At 53.0% G+C, this 16,311-nt stretch overlaps 8 protein-coding genes across 8 annotated transcripts; 3 read left to right on the plus strand and 5 right to left on the minus strand.

Annotated features, from left to right (window-relative positions):
• Positions 1 to 30: 30 nt before the first annotated feature.
• On the minus strand, positions 31 to 1,092 carry MYCGRDRAFT_36216 (uncharacterized protein; the record flags this gene model as incomplete). Its single annotated transcript, XM_003855462.1, has 2 exons — positions 31 to 590; positions 696 to 1,092. 2 exons carry the CDS (start codon positions 1,090 to 1,092, stop codon positions 31 to 33), a joined length of 957 nt encoding a protein of 318 aa, XP_003855510.1.
• Positions 1,093 to 1,476: 384 nt separating this feature from the next.
• On the minus strand, positions 1,477 to 2,590 carry MYCGRDRAFT_68477 (uncharacterized protein; the record flags this gene model as incomplete). Its single annotated transcript, XM_003855461.1, has 4 exons — positions 1,477 to 1,711; positions 1,773 to 1,936; positions 1,993 to 2,076; positions 2,129 to 2,590. 4 exons carry the CDS (start codon positions 2,588 to 2,590, stop codon positions 1,477 to 1,479), a joined length of 945 nt encoding a protein of 314 aa, XP_003855509.1.
• Positions 2,591 to 3,708: 1,118 nt separating this feature from the next.
• On the minus strand, positions 3,709 to 4,841 carry MYCGRDRAFT_90816 (uncharacterized protein; the record flags this gene model as incomplete). The annotated part of the gene is made up of 2 exons (XM_003855460.1): positions 3,709 to 3,732; positions 4,044 to 4,841. The coding sequence occupies 2 exons, from the start codon at positions 4,839 to 4,841 to the stop codon at positions 3,709 to 3,711; spliced, it is 822 nt and encodes a 273-aa protein (XP_003855508.1).
• A 1,578-nt stretch (positions 4,842 to 6,419) lies between these two features.
• Positions 6,420 to 7,181, plus strand: MYCGRDRAFT_68480 (uncharacterized protein; the record flags this gene model as incomplete). Its single annotated transcript, XM_003854928.1, has 1 exon — positions 6,420 to 7,181. The coding sequence occupies one exon, from the start codon at positions 6,420 to 6,422 to the stop codon at positions 7,179 to 7,181; it is 762 nt and encodes a 253-aa protein (XP_003854976.1).
• Positions 7,182 to 7,188: 7 nt separating this feature from the next.
• On the minus strand, positions 7,189 to 8,074 carry MgCUT2 (cutinase; the record flags this gene model as incomplete). The annotated part of the gene is made up of 3 exons (XM_003855459.1): positions 7,189 to 7,551; positions 7,608 to 7,825; positions 7,876 to 8,074. The coding sequence occupies 3 exons, from the start codon at positions 8,041 to 8,043 to the stop codon at positions 7,287 to 7,289; spliced, it is 651 nt and encodes a 216-aa protein (XP_003855507.1).
• Positions 8,075 to 9,377: 1,303 nt separating this feature from the next.
• MYCGRDRAFT_55400 (proteasome regulatory particle subunit RPT5) lies at positions 9,378 to 11,100 on the plus strand (the record flags this gene model as incomplete). Its single annotated transcript, XM_003854929.1, has 4 exons — positions 9,378 to 9,821; positions 9,886 to 10,301; positions 10,357 to 10,988; positions 11,048 to 11,100. The coding sequence occupies 4 exons, from the start codon at positions 9,502 to 9,504 to the stop codon at positions 11,069 to 11,071; spliced, it is 1,392 nt and encodes a 463-aa protein (XP_003854977.1).
• Positions 11,101 to 13,417: 2,317 nt separating this feature from the next.
• On the minus strand, positions 13,418 to 14,050 carry MYCGRDRAFT_27804 (uncharacterized protein; the record flags this gene model as incomplete). The annotated part of the gene is made up of 1 exon (XM_003855458.1): positions 13,418 to 14,050. A coding segment is annotated over one exon (633 nt), but the record flags the coding sequence as incomplete, so codon positions are not given.
• Positions 14,051 to 14,800: 750 nt separating this feature from the next.
• On the plus strand, positions 14,801 to 15,953 carry MYCGRDRAFT_90820 (uncharacterized protein; the record flags this gene model as incomplete). Its single annotated transcript, XM_003854930.1, has 2 exons — positions 14,801 to 15,262; positions 15,363 to 15,953. 2 exons carry the CDS (start codon positions 14,801 to 14,803, stop codon positions 15,951 to 15,953), a joined length of 1,053 nt encoding a protein of 350 aa, XP_003854978.1.
• Between the last annotated feature and the right edge of the window lie 358 nt (positions 15,954 to 16,311).

Genomic DNA, 16,311 nt, shown 5'->3' on the forward strand with positions numbered 1-16,311 from the left:
AATGCAGTCTCTCCAGGGAGCATTCACCCATCACGAACTAGCTGCCCATCCTTCGATCTCGAACTCCATCCTCTCCTCTTGCTTCTCAACTTTCAACGGCAACCCGTCGTCATCGTACAACGTCCTCTCCACGAATACAACCTTGCCAGTCATTTGCACTAATATGACGGTCTGCTTCATCGTCCCATACGCATCGTTGCTCCGCAGCAACGGCGCATCACTTTGCCCACTTGCTGAATTCGTGTTCAAACCTTTCTCCGCGACCGCACCCTTTCCAGCAGGAATCATAATTGAGTTCCGCATATGCCGAACATACTCGTCCCAGCTCTCATCAGATGTTCGTCGTGGAATGTCGTCTACACAGAGAATCTCGAATAGGGAGGCAATGAACTCATTCTGACTCTGATTCGTGGATGTGTTCTTCGTGATGGCTTCCTTGAGCAATCTCTCACCGTTGACGACTTTCGGCCAGGAGTTATCGCCGTAGTGGCTATTGCTGAGGCCGTGAGTTTCGCCTAGATGCGTTCCGATTCGTCTTAGTTCGTTCGGAGACTCTGTTCGATTCGAGACGATGGCAAGACCGGGCAACTCTGGTGTATGTGATTGAGAAGCTGGAAGGTGATCAGCGACCATCTTGATACGGCATTGAGGTCTCGTACGATCGTTCAAGGATTCTGAATCTGATCGACCGGCACTCCTCGGTGCTCTCAGCTCTCCAAACAGCAAAGTGAAACCTCCAACATCATGAATCCCAACATCGTTCAACAGCCGTTGCACAAATTCGTCATCCGTCTCCTCGGATCCCGGCGGAACAGTCAAGTAGGAGTTGATCATTCCACCTCTGCTCTTCGCACCATTCTCATCGACGCCCTCCTCTCGAAAATTTGTGAGCACAGCGAAACGGCCTTGTCTCGTTATGCCGAGCCATGTCCCTTTCTCAACTCGTTTGAGATCTCTCCCAGCCAGGACATGTCCGTTTGGTGAATCCCACCAATCTGCTCGCTTTGTTGGCCGTGTGATAAATTCGTCCCTATTACTGATGATGATGAAAGGATACTCCGGATGTGCTGTTGAGAAGACAGAGATACACATGCTGCTGTGGAGGATGAACTGTCAAGGGCGGAAAGTTCTGTTGGTAGATGGTCGGAGCTGCCGTGGCTTGAAGAAGTGCGAGAACAACGAGTGTAAATTAGAAAGATGCAAGGAACGCTGGAAATATATACAAAGCAAACGCACAGTGAAGAGTCACGAGCTCATGAAAGATTCTGGGTCGCCTCGAAAATGTCGTCGGACTGTCAGGTACGCCTGTCGTGATGAGAGAGCGCACGGAATACTCAAGACATCATCATCATGTATTGCAAGATTCCGTATGCTGTGAAATAAGAAATACTGTTCAGCCAGCTGAACGACAAAGCCGGACCACCAAGTATTACGAGACCCAAGACGCCAAAACTCCCTTTCGCCTGACAAGCTTGCTCAAACCTGCACCGGGAATTGGTCCAACAAAGGCGCTCCGCAAGTGAACACGCTTCCCTCCGGCGCACCGAACACTTTCGTATCGTCGAAGTAATCTATGCTGTACTCGGGATCGACGCACTTGAAGCCAGCAGCTTCGCTTCCGCCCTTGGGTCCAACATGCGGGCAGTGAATGTCAGGCCTCACACCCGTGAGAAGCAGGTGGATCTGCCTGCAGACAACATTATCGCCCCATCTGAAGAAAAGACTGTCAGCAGACTGGACTGTGTGAGCGTAAGCGGGCGTGTCACTCTTACACTTCGTCGAACGACCCGAAAGGCTTCAGGTTCAAGAAAGCAGCACAAGTCGCAGCATCGGTGTATTGCTGGTCTTTACCTTTGCAATGAGCTTGGATCTGGGGACAGAGGACTGTGCTGACTGCTTTCTGAATGAGGGTATTCTTGAAGTCGATACCGGTGGCCTGAAAACGGATGTCAGCTGTATGTTGTGGCAGCAGGATGGTGGAGATGGACGCACTGCCTGCAGCCACAGCTGTAGCTGGGGAATCCAAGCGTGGTACTTTATGACCTCTCCCTTCTCGTTGAAACGCCAGAAGGCTACCTGGTACTGGTCAGCACTTGCCCGACTTCCTTCTCTCATAGCTCCGCCTCACCTGCGCGAGTGTAGAACTCTTCTTCGACTCGTCGACCTTTCCCGTTTTCGGATCAAGTGTGTGGGTTCTCAGGTAGACCACCGAGCTGGCAACCTCTGGACATCCTGACGTGAACTCGACGACGTCTGCGGCATAGAACGCCAAGCCATTGAAGTTCTCCGGTGAGGGCGCAAGGGCGAAGAAGTATTCGATCGAGTCGGCGAAGCCGGAGAAGTTGCCTATCGGAGACACTCGGCCAGTTGCGTCTTGGTTGAACAACCCTGGAGGAACTGCGGAAGAACCATTCTTTTGGATCGGAAGGTTCTTGGGGTAGACGGTAAGGTTGTAAATCTTCTGGACGGTCTGTAGGTTCCGGGCGACATAGTCCGTTTCGTTGCAGGGCTCCTCCTGAGCGCAAGCTGTGCTCACCGAAATGACGCACAGCAAAGTGAACAAGAGGGTCTTCAATTGGGTGAAAGCCATATTGGAAGCGAGCGAGAATGAGCAGATTTGAGAAGGATGAGAGAGCACGGGTACGGGACAGATGAGATGCTCATCTTATGGGCAATATTTAGCGACTCGTAGAGACCATGCGTGACGCTTGACGAGGGTGCATCGCAGGGTTGAAACGGGAAAGAATCATGTACCTGGTTCTGATAATTTCCGTATGCGCGACTGACGATATCATCGTTCACACGAGACATGCCCCCAGCCTGTCCAAGGATGATGCTCCGGGCAGTTTCCTCGTCGTATGGGCTTCGTGAGAGACCATGAGGACTTCTCCCACAGGCAGCATTGGTGATGGAGACCGCGAAGGCTCGGAGTGATGCACATTATCTTCGTGGCGAAGTTCGATGATCGCGGCTCCGCCGGAAGTTCTACCGGACGAACTGATGGTCAGCACTTGTGGTCGTGCGGCAGGCTTAGCCACGCAATGCCTGTATTGTGACTCCACTGACCAGGATTGATGCTTGACTCGTCGTTCCATACAATCCGCCTGAAGCGGTACGAACGCCCAAGTGTTATTTGGCGCTTGACTTTTTCTTATTTGGCGCTTTTCCCTCACGTAATGCAAGTGGTGCACGGACAAGCGAGCCGAAGTTGCGACTTCGCGAGGCGACGAGCGCATCGCAACGAGGGAAGTGAGTACTAAGGAGCCTAAGCTTGCGAGGACAGCGACGGGCGTACGATACCCGAGCGCGTGAGGCATAGGCTCGTTTAAAAGGTTAGCAAAACTATTCTGGCCGCCGGAGGCTCCAATGCGAGGTTGTAGGTAAAGCGCCAAATAAGGATTGGCCAAGCGCCAAATAACATCTGGGGTACCCGAACGGTACAGAACCCAGGAACTCTTCGGCACTTGCTGTTGATATATTTATCTCAGCTGGGATCATCGTGACAGTGCCACAATAGTAATCGTAACGTCGTAACAGTCGTCTCGCGTCATGATAGCGTTCTAATCATTCCCAGCCGTCTCAGTATCCTCTTCTTTCCGTGAAGACGCGGGGAGTGTTTCAGGTCCCATAAACTTTGACGACCCGCCTCAAACAGGTTTCCGCACAAACCAAAGGTCAGAAGGAATTGATGTACAAAGAAGCTCTCTCTCAGTCGCATTCACCAGTCCGTTGCTGTCGTGGATATCATTGCTGGACCTGTCATTCCCATCATCAAGCTCTCGCGGCCTGTAGAGAGTCCGGGAAAGATTCGCCATGCGACTTGCACTCCAAGGATGACGCTGAAAGTCCCAAAACATCAAGCTCCAGGAAGTGCGACGATGCCAAAAATCATCATCGAATGAGCCCTTTCCCGCACTCGCTGCCCGCAGGAACGACAAATAGGTCTTCAGAACGCGGCGGACGTCATTCAATCTGCAGTCCTGCCATTGATTCTGCCTGGTCCAGGAGGCGGTGGAATGCCACGCATGTTGTGAATGACGCACATTTCCCAAATCCCCGAGTAACCAGAACGTGGAGTCGCGGATGAAGACGTTATTCGGCTTAATGTCGTTGTGACACAAGCCTTTTGCGTGGAGCGATTGCAAGCCTTGCAAAAGATTCTCCACCACCGGACGATAAATGCTGTCGATTTCGTGCACCGTCCTGCCGCCCTGGTCTTTCTCCTTCTCGGCGAGATTTAGAAGAGTCCCATTTGCCAGCCAAGGCGAGACCATTGCCCAACAAGATTCGGTGGAAGATTGCAGGACGAAATAATCAAGAATCGGAACATATGGTTCCGCGACGTCGCCAGCCAAGAGCAGACCAGCTTCGATCTCGGTGGGCCAGCTCGTCGTCACTTCGAGGAAGTCGTCTGATACCTCAACCGGTATTTGATTCCTGGCCACAGATGACATCTGCTTCACGACCACGATATCGCCGCTCATGTGATCGACGTAGAGGTCCACCGATCCTTCTTGGCCGCCTCCCAGATGGCGGAAGAACGCATACTTGTCGTCAATGTGAGTCCCATTGTTGTACCGAATCGGATGATCTGGCGACCAAATTTTGCTACGATCGAGGGATTTCGGAAAGATCGTTGGTCTAGCTTTCTTGTTTTGGTCTTGTATGTCGCGGAGTCCTCTTGCAAAGCCGACGGCCGCGCAGAATGCTACCACTGCTACGATACACAACCGGATTGACCTTGGAACCTGTTGCGCCTGTCGAAGCCATCGTCGGTGAGGAGACGATGCCCTCGTATGTGCTTCATGTCGGATTTGACATTGTTTCGAGTCCGTTCGCATGACCGGCCAACATGGATGGAATCGCTGCTTTTGAGGTGGATGTGTCGAGTTGCGAATACAACCGACGCATTACAAGTAATAAATAGGTATCAGGAGACTTGCAACGTGCCAAGACGAGGCCATCGCGATAACTTGAGACGCTGAAGGAGCAGAAAGTCTCACAGCCACCACACCCATCATATACTGTGGCTGACCTGAGGCGCTGTCCTTGGTTTATATGTCGTTCCCTGGCTACTATTGGTCGACAACTGTTGAGCACGAACAAATGGAAGATTTATTCGCTGTAAAGTTGTTTTGGTACACCGGCTTGCCGTCTTGGCTGATTTGAGTGGCCATGACGGCGCTCAACCCGCGGGCCGCTCGTCACTTGGAAGCTTGGGAATCGGAGCTTTTCTGCGTCGCCGAGGTGTACAAGCACCCCGAACCTGATCATCGGCCGGCTGTGCATTGTTGCATGAGCTCCGACGCTGAGCTGCTTCGCAGTGCTTCGCAGAATGGGCCCAGGAGTCTGCCAATGTGGCGTGCGTCGCTGCTCTAAAGCGTGGGAGACGGGCGAGAAGGCAATTCCGGCTCAAAGAAAGGATGCAGTAACAATAGCCGGGGGAATCGTGTTTTACTTCGATGAAACGGCCTGCGCAAAGGCGATCGGAAGGGTGAGGCGGAAGCTGAAACTTCGTCGCTGGCCTCTTACAGACGGCCGGCTGAGAACCTTCGCGGTGTCTGCCGTGTCTCTCTCCGCGGACATTGATGTGAAGAGTCAGCGTTTGTCGTCATTCATTGCAGTGATAGAAGTCCATCTCTGAATGATCCGCGAGCCAGAAGCTCACGTGCCGAATTTGCGAAGTGAAGGTGATGGAGAATGGAAAGGAAAGAAGTGTCGTTCAGACGAGGGTGCAAAGTTAGCACCTCGCCAAAATTCGTGATTTTTAAGAATTCCGACAATTCCGACAATTCGAACATTTTCGGATTTCGAACATTGCGCATAGAAACCGATACTATATGTACAATATGCACTTTTTAATGCTATATATCTAACATATTTCGTTTATAGATAGGTAAGAACTATATATACGAAGTATTAGAAATATATACTATAGATATTATTTATTCCTATCGAGGTGTTTCTTATTGTCGACATCGAAGGACCGTTAGACGAAGTCGATAGTTTAAGGTTTTTCCCCGTATCTAAAATTTAGAGGGAAGCCCTCTAATATTTAGTTAGAAAACTATAGTAGCCCGCGCCCGAAGATTGCGCGACAACATTCTTCGCAACAACTATCCGGTAATATATTTAGTGCAATACATACGAAGAGCAATATAAAGCATTAATTCCTAAGGTACGGAAAAATGCTTAAAGTCCGACGCTGTTCGCAGTGTAGTGCAGTGTAGTGTCGAATCATCAAATTGTCCGAAATCTTGAAAATCACGAATTCTGGCGAAGTGCTAACTTTGCACCTGCGTAGTTCAAGGTTGTGGAGCTCGGGTATTCGGGGCATCTTCGCCAAACTGCCCGCTCTCCGACCTTGAAATCACACCCGCGCATCCATCAGTACAACATTTTCACTTTATTTGCACATCATGGCGAGCGCAGTATCGAACCTCCATTCCGGCTCGAACTCGCGCTTCAACGCTGAAGCAAAGTCTTGGGATGCCCGGCCTTTTGTTCACGAAGCATCGCAAGGCGCTGCAAATGCAATAGCCTCGAAGCTGAAAGACGCCCCAGTACCCGAAGGTGGTCTCCAGATCCTTGAGATTGGCTGCGGGACTGGCATTCTCTCTTTCCTGATGGCGGTTCATCCGAATGTCAGACAGATCGTCGCCGTGGACGCAGCTGATGGCATGATCGATGTGTTGAAGCAGAAGCTAGAAAAGGACGGCGCACCGAAGAACATCTTGCCTCTCGCACTCCTTTTGGAAGACCCGGAAAATCCCCAGCTTCCGAACGGAGACAATGGCAAGAAGCAGAAGTTTGACGTGATCACTTCTCACTTGGTGCTACACCACATCCCTGAGTTGGAGCCAGTGCTTCGGACCATGTATGAATGCCTGAAACCGGGAGGCTGCGTAATGCTCACGGACTTTGAGGATTTTGGACCGGAAGCGAAGCGATTTCACCCCGCGTCGAAGATGGATGGAGTTGCTCGGCACGGCATAAACGCCGGTGAGATGAAGACAAAGCTGGAGAATGTGGGCTTCAACGACGTGGAGGTCAGACCTCATTGGTCTATGAAGAAGACGGTCGAGAAGTTTGATGGCGAGTTTGGAGAATCAGGGAAGATTGAGCCGGGCGCTGGTGAATTAATGGGATTTCCATTCGTAGTGTGCTACGGAAAGAAGTAGCGTCTTCCCACCCCATTCCCTCCCGAACACCTCCATTCTCCTGCTTAAAATGCACTCCCAAGCTCGCACGACCCTCGTTGACCTGCTGCTTCCAAGCATGATCTCTCAAAGAGTGCCCTGCAAGAATTGAGCTGCCGACGAAGCATCGCGACCGTAGGTCAAGTGGGCGGCGGTGATGGTCAGGGAGCCAGTGCAGACCAAGTCGCCGATGTTGCAGTACACCTTGGTTTGGCTCGCGGGATATCCACCTGGGATCACACCTCGGTTCTGCTGGTTCTTGGTGTATCCGAAGAGAACAACGCCTGCAATCTTCGCCTTCACAGCTGCGCTGACATCGGTGACCGAAGCGGCGATGAGGGCTGCACCTTGGCTGTTGATATCGCTGTCAGTGTGATTCGCAATGTCGGACACTCTGAGTGGACCAACCTGTATCCGCCAGCAACAATTTGACTGTTGGGGCATTTAGAAGCCGCCAAGTCAAAGAGCCTCTTGCCCTCAGCAATTCCTACGGTCGAGGCACCTCTCGTGCCAAAGTTGCCAGTGACATCGGCGGCATAGGGGCTACCGACACCCTGGCAGGCGACACTGGTTGATCCAATGCGGCTCTTCAAAGCGCTGCAGGTTTGCGGTCCCACAGTGCTTCCCTTCAAGTTGTCAGCAGTGCATGTTGATGGAAAGATATCTTTGGACATACCATGTTCCCTCGTTCGGTCGTTCCGCGAGCGAAGATGAAGATCACATCGCGGCAAGCACCGCTGGTGAGCTCGTTCGAAGTCGACGATCCGATCTGGCGCCTGTCAACGTCGGCCGGGGCAGCGCTGACGAGACCTGCGAGCAGGGCAACGATGGTCGAGGCCTTCATCTTGGACAGATTGAGGAGACGTGAGGGAGGAGCTTGAGAGTGTATTGGAGGCTGGAATGATGTGAGGATATTCTGTCAAACAGAGAGATACTCGTCGATATTTGTATGCCATGGCTCTTCTCACGATGCGGGAGAGATCCACACTTTCCGAGATCGTCAGCAGGAACGAGTCGATCGCTTCAAATATAGCTTCCTGTTTGGGCAATCGTGCCGGCAGTATAGCGCTCCCGACGTAGAATGCGACACGTCAAATGCAAGAGAATACCGCTATGGCGTGCAAGCGAACAGCTGCGCACGTGCCAAAATGAAAATTTGATATGCGACCTTCCAAAGCGGGGCAGTCAATGGACCAGGAACCCAGCATCCATGCGAGTCTTCGACTTGAAGAAATAGTCTCCTGCTGAATTCGGCGAAGACTGCATGGAACGCATCGCATGTCCAGGCTGGACAAGCCCTGGGCAGTGACTCTTGCCAGAGCATCATGTCGATCTGCAACAATCAACGTGAAACATGACTGCTGAGAAGGCGATGTGTAGGGGAGGAGTAGATTGTCGTCTCGCTGCTTGTAGAATTCGAGACGCAGCCGCATGAAGTCTTCGGACGGGCCGTGAAGGATGCCAGTGCGGTATACGGAAGAGTGTAGAGTCTCTCACACATCGGTAGTGTGATAAAATATTCCACCAACGATGCGCTAGAGCGCGAGCAGTCGGGTTTTGCTTGTCACGGCTCCTAAACACTCAAGCAGCGCTACGTGAGCCGCAAGTCTGGCAAATCTACGGCCCAAGAGCCGTTCCTTGAGCCGATTCCGTTCCTCGTAAGCGAGCGAAGCAGCTGCCCGATCGGGGCAGTCATGCGACTTCTGATGCCAAACATCACTCGCAGTAATGCTCAGGCCAAGCAGCCGAGATTGCGTGCAGCACTGCAGATTACACTCGGATCTGATCACAGACTCCAAAGGGCCACAGACTCGGAAGGAAGATCTAGAGCCGGGTCAGGAGGTCGACACCGGCAGAACAACGGGGGAGGCGGACGAGGAGAGCGGGACGACAAGCGAGCGGGAGCCTTTCATCGTGACATGATTCTTTTCGGGCTCACTTCGCAAGCTGCTGATGGAAGTGTGTCGCAGCTCTGATCAAGCAATCAGTCGTTCAAGCATCGAGTCGCTGCATTGGTGTTGCACACTCTGGTAGAACGTGTTGATGTTCTGAAAGTGAACCTGGCAACCTGGAAATCAAAAGAGACGTCAGTCAGCGCGGCCCATCCCGAAAGTTTAGCTGGAGCTTCGTCGACCTCGTCGCCTTACATCTTGAGATCAATCACTCCATCATCAAATACAACACAACATCCCATCAGCATCGCCTCTTTCTCGTCAAACGGTCGAGCACACTACGAACGTCACATTGAAAGTCTCCACCTGCTGCGCAACCTCCACAACACCCCCTCGACCACTTCTGTATCATGTCGACACTTGAGGATCTCGATGACTTGGAGCGCGATGGCAAGAAGGAGGAGAACAACGATGGCGACAAAGGCAAGAAGCCTGATGCGAATGGAGATTCTGAGATGAAGGAGTCCAAGGATGGCGAGAAGGAGGAAGAAGAGGAGCAACTCATCGACCTGGAGATTCTCAATTCGAGCACACGAGACATCATCGCCCGCCGCCGATTACTGGAGAACGACACCCGTATCATGCGGAGCGAGTACCAGCGTTTGACACATGAGAAGCAAACTATGCACGAGAAGATCAAGGACAATGTGGATAAGATTGACAACAACAGGTGAGCTATGATGATGGTGCGGATGCATCTCTGGCCCTAAATACTAATCGCAGCGAGTTTTCAGGCAACTACCATACCTCGTCGGAAACGTGGTGGAGATTCTGGACCTGGATGTTGAGGAGGAGGCAGCGGAGGAAGGCGCCAATATCGATCTGGACGCCACCCGTGTTGGCAAGAGCGCCGTCATCAAGACCTCCACCCGACAAACGATCTTCCTCCCACTCATCGGACTCGTCGACCACGAGAAGCTCAAGCCTGGTGACCTCATTGGTGTGAACAAAGATTCGTATCTCATCCTCGATACATTGCCCGCGGAGTACGACAGCAGAGTCAAGGCAATGGAGGTGGACGAGAAGCCGACAGAGAAGTACACCGACGTGGGCGGGTTGGACAAACAGATTGAGGAGCTTGTGGAGGCAGTCGTGTGGCCAATGAAAGAGGCTGAGCGCTTCAAGAAGATCGGCATCAAGGCACCGAAGGGTATGGACACCATGCAGCACACTACAAACCTCTTCTTGCTGACACTTCTATACAGGCGCCCTCATGTACGGACCTCCTGGAACCGGCAAAACCCTCCTGGCGCGTGCCTGCGCTGCGCAAACCGACGCAACCTTTCTCAAACTCGCCGGTCCTCAACTCGTACAAATGTTCATCGGAGATGGAGCAAAGCTCGTTCGAGACTGCTTCGCACTGGCAAAAGAGAAGGCACCATCCATCATCTTCATCGACGAGCTCGATGCCGTCGGCACAAAGCGTTTCGACTCGGACAAATCTGGTGACCGTGAAGTACAGCGCACTATGCTGGAACTCCTCAACCAGCTCGACGGTTTCGCATCAGATGATCGCGTCAAGGTGCTTGCCGCAACGAACCGTGTCGATGTGCTCGATCCCGCGCTGTTGCGATCTGGTCGTTTGGACAGGAAGATTGAGTTCCCGCTCCCCAACGAGGAGGCGCGCGCACAGATCTTGCGCATTCATTCACGAAAGATGACGGTCGATGAGGGTGTGAACTGGCCCGAGCTGGCGAGAAGTACAGATGAGTTCGGTGGTGCGCAGCTCAAGGCTGTGTGTGTCGAGGCTGGTATGATCGCGTTGAGGAACGGACACAGCAAGATCAGCCACGAGCACTACGTTGATGCGATTGCTGAGGTGCAGGCGAAGAAAAAGGTATGCAACTTTCGCGTTTGGAGAACGTACACTGAACCCATCGCTAACTATGATGCTAGGATACCGTCAACTTCTACGCTTAGAGAGAATCGCATTGCAAGCCTGTGGCGGCAAGGTTTTCCAGGTCCGCGTTGCTGCGCTGTTGAGCCAGATAGATCGCATCATGGTGTACACTACTACTTGTTAAGAGCAACGCAAACACGAATCAAAAGAGCAAGGCTTGGCCTTTGGCGGCTACCTCCGCAGTCCCGCTCAAACTGCAGCGCATGTGTCAAACTCCGATGGCTTAGCGTTTGTAGTCTGCGCCAGAGAATGGAGATCTGATCCCAGGAGGCAGGTATCTTCGCGGAAGCAAAGCAGTGACCATCGACACTTACGTTCTCCTAAGGTACACGGACTGTACGATCCGGGCCTATGGAGTGACGGATCCAAGTTTACGTCCACGGAGGTATCGGTTTCGATCCTCATCATATTCAAGTCTCATCACGAATACCCTCCGCACCCAGCGCTCTCAACCCCTAGTCCTCCTCCTCCTCCTCCTCTGCATACCTCCCGTCTCTCTGATATCCCCTAACCGTCCTCGCCCACTCCGCCGCATCCCTCGCCCCTTCCTGATCTTCCCCTTCCCACTCTCGATCATGCTTCACCTTGAGACGAAACTTACCCATACTGCCCTTCCCTCCAAATCCATCAAAGTCCAACGTCCATTCGAGAGGAAGCATGCCTTTAGCTGCTCCGTCGGGACTGTCTTCCGCATCGGACGAGGCCCATGAGTAGCCGGCCTTGAGCACGATGTATGCTGTTAGCGTGAAGACGCCCCATCCGAGGCGGGAGATTTCGAATGGAGGACGTTGACGGATTACGCGGTTGGGGCGGAATGTGGGATGCTAGCAGTTTTCATCAGCTTTGATCGAGCATCCACCATATGAAACTGTATTCCAATGGAGAAATGTGTTTCAAGTTGACGAAGCATACGTACCAACAAAATCTGCACTTCCTCCACGATATCGTCCCGACTAGACTTCACAAAGAAAGTCCACTCATGCCGATTCGACGCCCCATCCTCCCTCACCCTCCCTTCAGCGTCCACCTCCCGATGCCGATTCCCGACAAACACCGTCAGCGTCTGCACCCTCTCCGACCCTTCCCTTTCTCTCTCCCTCTCACTCTCCAACTCCCGCCAAGTCCTCGGATACTGAGCCCTCAACCGCTCCTCCCGTCTAATGTCGAGACGTGCGGTCGTGAGCGTCCGACACATGGGACATTTCGCTTCCAAGTCGCTCGCGTCGAAGTCCGCGGGTTCGTCATCGATGGAGACGACTTGGAGAGGTCGTTGGGAGAGGGATGTTTCGGCCCAGTAGGCGAAGCAGGGTTGGCAGAGGGTGTGGTTGCAGGTTGTTGTTACGGGAGGGTGCAAGAGGAGGTGACAGATTGGGCAGAGGTCGTCTTCGTGGATGGTTTCTTCGGGGGATGAGATGGGGGGAGACTGGGCGGAATGGTCTTTTGTGATGTTTTGTGGGGTTAATGGTGTTGGACTTGGTGGCTGAGGCGTTTGATGTGATGAGGGTTTGAGGCGTTGTGATCTTCGGGGTTGAGTGGCGGATTGTTTGGACATGATGAGATTTGTCGGTCGATATTTGAAGAGGAAGGATCGGAGTACACGACATAAGACACAGATTGATGGCGTAGCTACGAACCAAGAGTGCCCTGAGTATAAGGTAAGGTGCTTGAGATGTTTAAGAGCTACTCCCAAAGTGGTCAATCCAGCAGGCAGCAGCGTTCTTGACATTCGGCGTTGTAGGCGACCGTACCGTGATATATCGGATCACAAAGAATATTGAACCTGCTGAGAATATCTGTTCCCAAGGTCGTGTCCTGGTGCTGACGCTGAAGCTATCTGTCGAAAGAGAGCCTGTGATAGGTCCATAATCGAACGCAGTGAAAAGTCGCTCGCTGATGCCTCCAGCTCTTTTCTGAAGTCCTCGCAAATGCACCCGTCTTCCTCTCGACTTCCTAGCGATGACTTTCGTCTTCAAGTCCCGGCCAGTCGCGAAGCTCCTATATTCCTCCACAGTACTCTTGCGGATCTCATCATTGTGACAAGACAGACCTGCAGTTCGTGTACACACAGAAGTCTAAAGTCGCTCACTGATACTCCCGTGTCTGTTCCCTGGTCCTTCTACTGAAGCCTGTCTTCAAAGCCTGGTCAAACCGTTGACGCTCTTGTCTCCTCCCCATCACCATTGCTGATGCCATTCTTCCCATGCCCTCGGCACAACCTCTGAACCTCAGCCGCGATAGCCGCGATGACACCGATCGCCGTTTTGGCACTGCAATGGGCACTGCTTCGTTGACGTGCTGTGTTACAGTCGTTCAATGGGCGTATGTTACCTCAGGGGGTTTCTTTTGGCTGGAACGCCTACGTCACCCAGAAAAGCCACCATATCGTCGACACCCTGGGGTTCGTTGACCCAATGCGGCATTTCTGCTCCGGGCGCATATTCACACCATCGAGGCTTCATACCTATGCTCTTCAGAGAGTCCCGCAATTCAATTCCAAAGGTAACGTTGATGACGTCGTCGTCTTGGGAGTGGCACAGGAGAAGTGGTGTCTTGATTGCTTGGTTTGTGGTTCTGTCGATTCGCTTGATGTCTTCTCTCTTCGGAAGCCAGCTGCATAGGCCGATGAAACCACCCAGTTGCCTATGTCCGCTCAGTAAGGCGTGAATCGCCACTGCGCATCCCTGGCTGATGCCTCCGAGGATGATTTTGTCGTGTCCGATGAGCGCAGCTTCTTGGGCGATGATGTCCTGGATTCGTTTCATCGAGGGAAGAAGATGCTGGTCGTCTTCTTGTTCGTGGGGGTTTTCAGTGTTATGCATGTCAAACCATTGCGACAGTTCGCAACCGAAGCGAGCGGAGTTGAGTAAGCCAGCGGATGGGAAGACCCACTTCACGCTGGGGAAGAAGTCGAGCAAAGTCTCCTCTCCTGATGCTTGGCTCTCGAAGAACTCTTCGGCGAACTCTTTAGCAGTGCTGTCTCTTCCGTGGAGGAAGATCACGGTGTGTGTGTGCTCGCCGCGTGGCGAAAAGGTTTCCATTTTCGATGTGGCTTTTGTCGTACTGGTCTCGTTCTGCTGCGCCTCACCGGTGTGAGAGGTATGAAAGAAAGAAGGGAAGAGGACGAGGGAAGAATCTTTTATAGAGGAACCTTCCGCACATTACTATTCGCCTTTGCCGAACGAACTGGTGACTTGACTCATTCAACGGCCGTTGTTGAACTAAGGATCTTGCGCGGGCTCGTTGAGGGAGGAAGATCTGGTACGAGCGTGTTGGACAGGACCGTACGGTTGAGGTCACGTAATCATGGTAGAGATGCGCACCCATGAATGCGCCGTTTCGAATCCATGGTACGCAAACCAAATGATACTGGGGGCTGAGGTGTCTGCGGCGGCGGCGTGTGTCTGTGATGTGCAGAGCGATGAAGTCGTCTCCAAGTGTCTTTCAGGCCGATGGAGCTGAGTCTGATTGCATGTGTGTATGTGCGTGTAGTTGTGTCGGAGGTTCGAGAGAAGTGAGATACCGCCCTCCGTAGCATGACTTGGATACTTTCACATGTCAGCGACCATCCCGTCACTTCTTTGTTCAGCAACGACACAACTGCTTCGACACTTCAGTCTTCAGCTAAACGCCACGAATCGAAGCAAACGAACCCCTCGCCCGAACACCAAACGTACAAATACTCGCCGAGATCATCTTCGTATACAACGCTCCCAAAACTCCGACCAAATCAAACCAATCCTACCAACACCATGAAGTCCAACACCTACCTCAATTCGTGCGTCGAGCAGGCCGCCAAGTCGCCTCTCCACTACCGCCACGGCGCCATCGTCGTCCGCGGTGGCAAGATCATCGGCCAGGGCTACAACTGTTACCGCCCAGGCTTCGACGGAGGCTCACTCAAGAGCGGTCGCATCGCCAACAAGCACCTCGACGGCGACGCCATAGCTGCCTTGAAGACGAAGCTGAAGAAGAAGGACAAGGACCATCCACAGTCTCAGCAGGACGCAGGTGGCAACTTCATTCCATTCGAGGGCATGTCCCGCGGCGGCGGTCCCAACGTCAACACTCCACTCTCCATGCACAGCGAGATGATGGCCATCCACTCCGCCCTCGCCGCCTCTTCCACCCTGTCCTCCACGGCCTTCTCCCGCGAAAAACCGTGCTTCAAACTACCGCGTGAGGATAAACGTAAATCCCGACTACGTCGCGACGTCCTCCTCTCCTACGTCGCGGCCATCTGCCAGACCTCGTCAGGCTCAGGCCAGTGGCAGGTTCAAGAGTGCGGTTTTGAAACTGGCCCACATCAACCAGGTCAAGCTGGAAACTCGCAACTACAACAACGGCAAGGAGGAGGAGGACGAGGACGTGGCGGAGCAGGAGGAGACGGACAGGGCGTTTCAAGCAGGCAAGAGTGGAGCGAAACATCACTGGAAGAAGGATTGGAAGGGGAAACATGGGAAGAAGAAGTATCAGTACGAGGGTCAGTACGGTCAGTACGGGGCTACGGGACAACATCATCACGAACTGGCGTCGCCATCTGCGTCTAAGCCTAGCATGAGCGGGAATGCTTCACGAGGGAATGATGCCATGATAATTGACGACGATGATGATGACAACGATGGCACGAAAGAGATGACCACGAAGTCACGAAAAACTGCTCCGAAGACGCCGCGAGTGGCGAGTAAGCATGGGAACTACTACAATCAGGTCAGCATCATCTACCCGCGTACACCAGAGCATCAACTAACAATATCCAGCCCGGCATGCGATCAAACACCTCATCCGAACCACCAGCACCACAGCAACACTTCCTCATGCCCGTCGGCCGAGCAGCAGAACAACGCCACAGCGTCGCGCAACGCAAGAAGAACCCTCGACTCCAGGGCGCAGACCTATACGTGACCCGACTAGGCTGGGCAGGCAAACCTCAATGCCAACCTCGGAGAAGCACCGGGAAAGCCGCAGCTCGGCGGGAGAAATACCGCTCGACCGCCCTCGAGTCGAATTCAAGCACACCAGAAGACGACAGTGCCAGCGTGGCCAGCGAGGACACTACCTTGGCAGACAGCATCTCCACGCTGTCCATATCTTCCGCCAGCACGACATCCACCTCTCAAACGGCCTCATTGCATGACGAACTCCTCTACCCCAATCCAACGCCCAAGTCCGCTCTACCTACCCCACCGAACTCCTCCTGTGGCCACGCCTCTACCTTTGACCCCTCCCAAATCCACGCGTCCCGCCCTTGCTATCGCTGCAT

The sequence above is a fragment of the Zymoseptoria tritici genome, chromosome 2 (genome assembly GCF_000219625.1).
Source record: "Zymoseptoria tritici IPO323 chromosome 2, whole genome shotgun sequence".
Lineage (NCBI taxonomy): Eukaryota > Fungi > Ascomycota > Dothideomycetes > Mycosphaerellales > Mycosphaerellaceae > Zymoseptoria > Zymoseptoria tritici.